We start from the raw sequence: 9,977 nt of genomic DNA, 5'->3' as shown, positions 1-9,977 counted from the left end.
TATTTTCACTTGTACAGTTAACATATATTATTTATTATATATTAATATATATATATATAGTATATATATATATAACTAATATATATATATATATTTATATCTATATATATATATATATATATTATATATATATATATAAATGAATTGCACTAAGCAATTCTATGAGAATTACAGTGAGTTGTAAAGAGAACAAACCATTGATTGTAAAGTTTTCATGTTACAAGTGAACAAATCTCAAGTCATAGGCAGTAGTACCATCCATGCACCTCACGTGGTGTACTGTCGGCATTGCTGAAGGGCGTTTACACCCAATTTTTATAGCCTTTTACTTTACCTCCCATTCTTTCTTCAGATTTCCTGTCCAACCTCTCTATCTATCATTCTTCAGTGCAACTGTGGTGTTTTTACTGCATCTCATTGCACTCTGGAAATCTTCATCTTGCTGTCCAACTCCCCCTGTTCACTGTCTTGAGCGCTGAATGGCCTTGAGTATCCCAGCGCTTGGTATTACATGTTAAATTTCACTGGACAATTCAGAACTAACGTCATATCCAACGCCAGCGAAAAAAAATGATAAGGTGTTATGTACCAATAAAAAAGGGGTTTTACCACCCCCCCCCCCCACCCCCTTAGCCTCCCAGGAGTCCATTGCTATGCCGTTGCCCTGGAGAGATTATTTACCAGGTTTTACTAAGATCTAAAGGCGTAATAGAACCCTTTTGCACATAAAAGAAAATATAAAGCAACACAGATCCTTCCAGTACAAAGTCAAGGATAGTATAGTATGTATAGGTAAGCTCTAAGCCCAAGTCAAATTATTTGCTAAGTAGGCTTAAGAGAGAGTTGTGTTTGAATTCAATTTTATCGTAATTTTAAGAATTAATCTTCCAAAATCTCATGTAAGATAGTCAAATATATCTTTTACAGATCTATGCAATGTGGTTCCAAGAATTGGACGACCGAAGGACACATTAAATGTAAAACTTACACAAGAACTTAGCTAAGGATCGTTGGAAGCAAGATGGAAAACGGTTGGTAAATCCTTATGCGTTTCTCATTCACGAGGTCTTATATATGCTCCTCTGCGTTCGTAATATCCTACCTTATCCTACTTACGATACATTTTGTACCAGTAACGGACATATAGATTTAACTAAAGGAAAATATAAAGTATAAGCATTCGTGTGGTGAGAGAATCATATACCTTCTTTTTTTTCTGGTGCTACTCCTTCGTACAAGAACAAAAGCGCTCATGGCTGCCTCCGATCCTTATCGCCTCCCAAGTATAATATATTATACAGGACAGAAGACAATGGGAGAATCGTATATACGTAGAGACAGGTGACAACACAAAAAGAAAATAAAGTAAAGGGTTCTTCACAAGAGAGAGAGAGAGAGAGCGAGAGAAAAGGGATAGATAGATAGAAGCTTTCTTGACATCTTTCCAGCACAGTTAGTCTAGAGTGCTAAACCGACCTGGTGCGTAGAAAGTGTCCCTCTGCAGGTGGATTTGGTCAAGGTGACCTATTGCTTTTCCCCGCCGCCCTTCGGGAGCGCCCTTTTCAAAGGACTCTCCGATCAATTAGCGACGAAAAGACGCCACAAACTAAGGTATTATAATCGTCATTAACGCGTCGTTTCGCTTAGCGCATCGAATGTCTGTCTGCATTTGTTGAGCTTTTTTCGTGAGATAGGCCTAGTTGCTTATGTGAAATAATGCATGACTAAAATTATATCGCTTATGTACAAACTATTTACACATTAATATCTCTTTTGGCATGGCGTGATTGTACTTGCTAATTATGGCTAATAATAAAAGTCATGGGATTAGACAACGCTCTTTTGAAGTATACTAAACTCTCTCTCTCTCTCTCTCTCTCTAGATGGTTTTTTACACGTATGTACTCACACTCACGCGCTCGTGCGTGTGCTTTGTGTGTAAGCGTGTGTGTGTATTTTGTGTGTGCATACATATATATCACTATCACTTTTAGTTTCCCAGTTTGAAATCACAGGATCTATTCAGATTAGGTTGTGAATGAATTCAGTTTCCTCATATATTTCAATCCAATATATCTGCTTTTTTAAGCATTCGTGAAAGTGATGTGTTTATCCTTTAACTGATGACAACTAACGCGAACATTTTTGGGTATACACACGAGAATTCTGCAAATGGCTGAACCGAAGTTTTCACAGTCAATTTCACCTCTCTCCCTTCCTCCGTTCTTCCTTTCATCCACATATCCACCTAATTCCTCTCCCCGTTTTGGCGCTACGAAGACCTGTAACGAATCTAAGGTTACATCATTCTGTTAACGGCGTCAAACGTCTTTTCTTTTTCTTTTTTCACCCAATGATGCTACTGCCATGATCTTCGCCGCCATCTTCGCTGGCAGATCGTCAGTTCATTTAGTGGTTGTCTCATCATCATGGAAAACTTGGAGTCCGCAGACGCGTGGATACCCGATGCCTTCTCATTCGCCCCCACGGGCACCATCTTCATTAATGTCATTCATGGACGATTGCTATAGCCATACCGCCCAATATGTACCGTATAATTCATCTCATTATTTCCACATACGTATGATGACAATTAGCTCTCTCGGGAGAAAATAGTGAGGATTGTTAGGCCTATATCGTTTTTCTCGTAGACCTATGGGACTCGTATAGTCTGATTGTAGTACCAGGTAACTTACTAGTTTAACATAGTGAGCTGCACAAGGATGGATGAAGGGCTAAGGCAACGTCACACCCCCCAAAATTTGTAACATTTATTGGAGCCACACCTGCTGAAAGGAAAATTCCATAGACTTATAGGAAACAAAAACGCATATACCGGTGAACCAACATTTTCCACTGGCTATATTCTTTACCAAAAAAAAAATAAAAAAAAAATAATAATAATAAGATCGTTCATTCGACTATTTCATCAACAAGCACAAAATAAAAACAAAAATCGTTCTAAGTCAAAGCGAGAATTCAAGAAAAGGTTACTTACAGAAGAGAGAGAATTTGTTATTAAGATGTGTGGTGGTTGTTGGCCAGAGCAAGAGTCACCGAACAAAGCGACATTGTTTCCCAAAATGTCAAAAGTTAACGGTTTCGCCTCCTTTGTTCTCACTGGGTAGTATTCGATTCTATCATAAGTTACCATTATGTGTGAGGGCATATATTATTGGCTTCCCAGGCATTGATTTCTTTGCTATAGAAAAATGTGATCAGAAATGTATACTATATATCTCGACTTTATACAGAACGTATAGTTAGTTTTCAAACCTCGATACTCTGCTGATAGAAGGAAAATTATATAATGAAATAATCTCCAGCTGCATCGAAAAACCGATAATATTTTAAAAACAATATAAATAGATCATTCAGCCTCACTCTATTGATACTTGAGATACAATTAGACTTTAATGGCAATAGGCCTACGCTTTCAATTTCAGCCTATTTCACCTCCTTAAGTTTTTGACAGGTTGGGTTATCTAGATCAAGAACACTTTCTATTCATGATATTCCCAGTATTATGAAGACCTCGTTTCTCTGCATTCTTCAGGAAATATTTCTGAATGAACATTATTGCTGCATGCAATAACATTCCCTTCTGTAATAGTATGTGTGTGTGTGTCTGTTTACACGAACTAGCTAAATATTTCCATTACTAATTAAGAGGGAAAATCAATTAAGCGAATCCATCCCTCCTTTACTCAAATCTATATTGATTTTACAATGAATAAACAACCTATACATTAGAATATATCAATGTGCATATTGCCTTGAGAATGCTATGAAGAAATAGAATTATATATTTATATATTATTACAATAAATAAGCAACAAAATGACCTAGATCTTCGCAAATACTTTGGCCTAACAGTAACTGATCTAAGATGGACGAGACTTGGTTAATTAAACATCTTTCCCCTTTTACAGAGCACGGAATCGAGCTGCAACACGCTCTGCAAGATGCTCTACCTTCTGGCTGTGACCTTCATCATAGCCTTCTACATCACCAAAGCGATTTACGCTTCCAGAGAGCTGGACCCAAGTCATAAAATTGTGGTGGTAACTGGATGCGACAGCGGCATAGGCCACTCGCTGGCTCTCACAGCCGTCCGGACGTGGGGCTGCGTGGTGGTGGGGACGTGTCTGGAACCAGACGGAGACGCTGGAAGGATTCTCCGTGCTGCTGGAATCCACGTGGTCAAGCTGGACCTCACGGAAGAGGATTCGACGAAGGAACTCTTGGAAGTTGTTAACCGGCTGGAGGCCAATGGGAAGAGTAAGTGATGAGCTTTTTTTTTTAAATCTTTTATCAGAGAAAATATACCACAATATTTTAAAATTTTAACAGAATTACATTCAGAATTTTATCCAAGTTGACTTAAATTTACTAGAATTTAACCAAAATCTTGATGCGCTTGGTGTTTTGTTGCTCAGGATTAATAGTACTACTTCTTCTTGCTCAAGAGTAGCACTACTTCTTCTGGAAGTATTATGGCCCCTGGAAAGCAGTATTTCTGGTGAAATCCTCCTCTATCTATCTTATTTTGTATCTCACTATTGTTTGTTCGTCTCGGTTAGGGCCTCCATAGATCTCCTGATGTCTTACATCTTGGGCTTTCGACTGTCCATGGTATCTAGATCTAGCATGGTGTTAGGCCTATACTCAGTTTTTTTCCATCTGTCCACCTGCCTGTGGTTGTTTGCGTATGGTAACACTGCGTCCCGGGCTTTAGATAGTCACGCTATGTGTAAGTTTTAGCTAATAAAAGGATATCTGGGCTTACATTTGCAACTGAAAAGTGTTTTGATAGTTTACTGTATGCGAATTACACCGTTAATATTTGAAATAGGGTTATTATTATTGTTGAATGTAAGCTGAATGTAACTATCTAAAGCCGGGATGCAGTGTTACCATATGCAGACACCACACGCTGGTGGCAGATGGAAAAAACCGAGTATAGTTATCCAAACTTCCAATATATGGTTTTATTTCTACAATAAATTGATTCCTAGCTATTTATCTGTCTATTAACTTTACATACATTTGATAACAATGAAAAGTCTTCACCACGACAGGAAATGACGAGAATTACGTATTACTAGCAACTTACCCATCTACGATGGGTGATAAAATACGGGTGCAGAAGTGAAAAATTTATATGTACTATTTGTTCAGCAATATTAAAATAAGGGCGATTTTTTATACTTACCTACTACAGAACCTCTTTCTTTGTACATCAATATTATCAGTTTGTCCACAACATAATTTCAAGTTGGCAGAGTCAGTTGCTCTGCTCATCGCCACATACAGTTGGCCATGCGTTAACATGGGTGACGACAGAAACACACCAACACAATCCAAAGTCTGGCCCTGCGACTTGTTTGCAGTGAATGAGAAGGCCAGGTTGATGGGAAACTGCCTGCGCCATAACTGGAATGGAACTGGTTGTCCGAAGGCATCAGAGGAATCCGGGAGATGAACAGACGTTTGCCGGTGTGAGGACCCGTTGCTATCACTGCTCCGATGACGTGGGAGTTTAGCTCCATAATGGTGTACCTCGTTCCGTTTGCAATGTCCATTGGCAGGATCAAAATTCTGAAGCAACATTACCGGGGCAGTACTTCTTCAACGTTATTTTGTGCACTGGCAGTCCCGATGGATTTAAGTTATTCAAAAAATCTTGTGGATATTGATGATAATTTTCATCTTTTATTGTGTCCGAGCTGAAATATTCGCGACTTTCTCCGGGGAAGTTGTACAGAAATTATGTATGAAAATTCTTAAAGTAACTAAGTCTACGGGAATAACCAGCCTCGTTTCACGGCCAGAAACAGTTCCGTTTCAGGGAATACCTTCTCACCCCCCACCCCCTACAAAGGAGGGGGTTAGGTTGGATGAAACCCCATTACAAACACCATCTTAGGGATCCACACCATAAACCCCTTGCCAAGTTTCATGCCCATCTGACGAGCCGTTTGGCCGTGATTGAATGACAGACAGACAGACATTACGCCCATTATAGTATGATATGAAGAATCTCCCGTACTTTACCATCCGGAAGCCTAGATCTCATCAACAATTGAATAATAGGCCTAATAATTTCTAGAAATCGTGAGACCCCCTAAGCTAACTGTATCATTACAAAAATGTTTTCTGGATAGCAATTTATGGACGTAACCGTACAAACAAATTAAATAACTCTCTCTCTCTCTCTCGCTCTCTCTCACTTGACAGCACTGTGGTCTCTCGTGAACAATGCAGGCGTGCTCACCATTGCTGCTTGCGAGTGGCAGACCGAAGAACAGATAGTGACTCAGCAGATCCAGGTCAATCTGACGGGCGCCATACAGGTCACGTCGAGGCTACTCCCGAAAATAAGGAGGAATAAAGGTATATAGGTCATGGCTTCTCTTCTCATCTTGTCGATATACTGGACACACGTTGCTAGACCCATAGATATATAGATGGCTAGACTCAGTCTTGTTATTTTTCCAGTTTGCGCTGAAGAACTGGTGGCGGTAATTTATAATAATTTGGCAAGATTAAAATAGATTCAGTGACTATATTTAATATACGTTCTTCCGTAGTGACAGACCTGCAATTCTCGATTTCTCTTCTATAAACATTCTGCAGGACGAATAGTGATGGTCTCGTCCCCTACCGGGCAAGTGGCGTGTCCCAACATGAGCGTGTACAGCGCCTCCAAGTTCGGCATCGAAGGATTCGCCCAGGCTCTCCGTAGGGAGGTGGGGCCCCTCGGAGTCAAGATTTCTATCGTTAGGCCTTGTGAGTATCGCTGAACACTCATCATGCTAGATTGATAACCGTAACGCTGATTTCATGAAGGTATATATACAAAGCTATCAACAGTGACGAATCGAAACCATGTTTATGATTCCACCTTTCAAGTCTTCACTTTGAATGCCAATCCTACTTTTTTATTTTTATTTTACTCTTTCACTTTAGAAAGTACAAAGTTTGAGAAGTTTCTTTGTATTGTAGTAGTCAAGGATTACGTGAACTATTTACAGGGAAAAAAATTTAAAAATCACACTGGAATCTATATATCTTGAGATAGGTACAAATGCAGTTGCCTAAGAGTAAAGCAAGCTTTCTGTATAGTTAGTTACTTAAAATCACGTTCGAATCTGTATATCTTGAAATACAAATACAGTTGACTTAGAGTAATGCAAGCGTTCTGTATATTTAGTTCCCTAAGTACCTTCTGTGTAGGCATTAAGGAAGTAATGGCCACTGAGCTTAATTTAACACTCACGTACAAAACCAGTCAACGTCAGGAGCAAGAATATAGCTCTGTGTTACACTGAGAACAAGGATTTCATTTAAGCTTATATAGTACCATCTTGAGCAATCCCCAATCAGCTTGAAATGAATATTACTACCTTAGGTAACTTGCCAAATCAAACCGGACTGCTGCGAGACAACGCTCGTAGGCTCAGGCATATGATAGACAGAGCCTCGGAGGAAACCAGGCTAGACTATGGAAGTCTCATGGAGCAAACTGAGAGCCACTTTGCAAGGGGATTTGCATACGTGCAACAGATTCAAGACATCAAGGACGATCTGTTGCTACTTTGCTTCAGGTGAGTTCACTTTTGGAGAAGTCAGTAAATGATCCAGACTGTGGTTTTTCTATGATTTTCTGTGAATGTGTGAAAGGTATATATAATATTTAAATATATTGTTGTTAACCAGAAAAAGTACTGAGATTATTTATATAATTTGTGAGGAAGGGCCCTGACCTGGTAAAAACTGGCTAGAACGTTGTTCATCCTCACTCAGGACCTGGCCTCTTGCTCAGAAAGGTCCGAAGAAACAAGTATTTCTAACGCCCACACAGTCTGTTCTTTAACAGCAGTTTGGCCCCTGGTTACATTGCTTTACTTCCCTGTTCTGACACCTCAGAATGATGAGCACATCACTTTGAGCTGAACATTCCCTCTACACAGGCTTACTACTATAGTATATGGTTTGCCTCTCCTAATCACTGGTCTTCCTACATCACATCTAAACCATAAACCTGTTTAGTTGAAAGGGAAAGGGGTGGTATTGTTGGTACGCGAGAAATTCCTGGAATAAATGAGATTAGAGAGAGAGAGAGTGAGAGTCCTATGGGAAGGGTGCCCATAATGTCTTAGTACCATTACAAGTATTTATTGCTCAGAAACCATAGAGTAATGCAGTTTTTAGGAGAAATCATAGAGTAATGCAGTTTTTAGGAGAATGAAGTGCTCTGAATGTAAACTTGAAGTTTTCTGTCAAATAAAACAACCTTACTACACACAATTAAAAATTAACACTCACAAACTAAAATATTATCTTATTATCTGACTCCACAGAGTGGCCGTCCTGAGTCAAGACCCCAAGAGAGTGTATGCAGCAGCGCCTCTCTTAGTGAGACTGTACTTGGCCTTGGCCCAGGTTCTGCCAAGCGAGTATGTGGACTACCTGGTTCTGAAAGGATATCATGAGAAAATCATGTCACTCGCTTTGATGCACTGAATCCTTCCACGTCTGTAGCATTTGTATGATGTGGGGGTGAAGTTATCCAATGTTCGTCAATAAATTTTTAAGAGTATAAAATCGTAAAGACGTTTTTATTTTGAATTTCGTAAAGCGTCTTGCTTCCATACCCAATATTCTTGTACAAGGTATTGAAATGCCTTGAATTTCATGTCATTATTCGCTATTGTCATTCTTGTTAACAATGTCTAGTTTAAAGATGGTACCTACTACGTTTTAACGAATGGTACTATACTGCTCTGGTGTCAAGTCAAGGGTGAACCGAAAAACTACAGCTGAATTGGTTTTATCAGCAACTATCTCCGGAGAGCAAATGAACGTTCTGAAAATGTTTAAAAATCTTTTCATAAAATTATACATTTTAGAGGCAGACGAGGCACTTATTCTCTTTCTGTAGTTGAGAAACAAAAGGTGCGCTCACTTGAAAACAATCAGTAAGCTCAAGCACTCTGATCCGAAGGCAAGTTGTGGTGATTATGAAGATAACGAGATAGAGTGTAGAAGAAAGATAAAGAACATTGTGATAATAAAAATGAGGGGAAGTTATCACTTAGTGGAGGTTGATGAAACTGCCTTTACTGACTATGTTGGCAATAGGCCACATACATGCTCAAAAGGTATGCAGCAGTGTGGCGTCCATACTGATAATTTAAAAGTAATGCAAACCTTCACACAAAAGATCCTCATATAGAATTACATAAACTGCGGTGCACTTTTTACAACTGATTTGTTCATAAAGATTAATATATCTGAATGCATAAAATGCAGTAGGTGGATATACAACGGTAAATCAATAGGCCTATTGGTAGACCGCACAGTACCAAAAGTTAATAAACAATGAAAGCATGCAGACTTGATGTTAGATATTAATAAAAGATATATTCCGCAAATAGAACGATGCGTCACACATGTTCCTGCATTTTCATATACATTGCATGCACGGCTGGCGCACCTACGTTCTGTCAAGTCTTCATGATCGTATCGTGTGGCATTTATTGTTCAAGTATTATATAGATCAGTTTCTGAGTCACCTCATAGTTATTAGCTGACAGATAAGTTCTGCATTTTCTCACATTACTGCTTTACGTATTCATTTATTCATTTGTAACATAAATAGAAGGACGTTTATTTAATATGCGTTTCCTGACAAGAGGGTGCTAGTATGTAAAAAAAAATCAATATTGCGAAAAAAGATTAAAATTAAATGTGACAACACTTGTCCACACACACACACACACACACACACACACACACACACACACACACACACCACACACACACATATATATATATATATATATATATATATATATATATTATATATATATATATATAGTCCTAGTACTGTTGTTTTAATATCTCAGGAAACGCTTAATCAAAATTACAGAGCGTTATGTAATTACACAGGCTACCTGTTTCCTGTATTA

General features: G+C 38.8%; 1 protein-coding gene across 1 annotated transcript; it reads left to right on the top strand.

Annotated features, from left to right (window-relative positions):
* The first annotated feature begins 1,524 nt into the window (after window positions 1-1,524).
* LOC135212258 (short-chain dehydrogenase/reductase family 9C member 7-like) lies at window positions 1,525-8,581 on the top strand. Its single transcript, XM_064245700.1, has 6 exons — window positions 1,525-1,611; window positions 3,933-4,281; window positions 6,241-6,396; window positions 6,640-6,792; window positions 7,415-7,610; window positions 8,367-8,581. The coding sequence occupies exons 2-6, from the start codon at window positions 3,966-3,968 to the stop codon at window positions 8,527-8,529; spliced, it is 984 nt and encodes a 327-aa protein (XP_064101770.1). The 5' UTR covers window positions 1,525-1,611; window positions 3,933-3,965; the 3' UTR covers window positions 8,530-8,581.
* The last annotated feature ends 1,396 nt before the right edge of the window (window positions 8,582-9,977 follow it).

The sequence above is a fragment of the Macrobrachium nipponense genome, chromosome 40 (genome assembly GCF_015104395.2).
Source record: "Macrobrachium nipponense isolate FS-2020 chromosome 40, ASM1510439v2, whole genome shotgun sequence".
Classification (NCBI taxonomy): Eukaryota; Metazoa; Arthropoda; class Malacostraca; order Decapoda; family Palaemonidae; genus Macrobrachium; species Macrobrachium nipponense.
Note: the sequence above shows the minus strand (reverse complement) of the source record. Positions and strands in the feature narration are given on the sequence as shown.

Coding starts and splice junctions, on each gene's coding strand:
- LOC135212258 (XM_064245700.1), top strand. CDS start 3,966: ATGCTCTACCTTCTGGCTGTGACCTTCATCATAGCCTTCTACATCACC. Junction 4,282..6,240: donor GCTGGAGGCCAATGGGAAGA/GTAAGTGATGAG, acceptor CTCACTTGACAG/CACTGTGGTCTCTCGTGAAC. Junction 6,397..6,639: donor GAAAATAAGGAGGAATAAAG/GTATATAGGTCA, acceptor AACATTCTGCAG/GACGAATAGTGATGGTCTCG.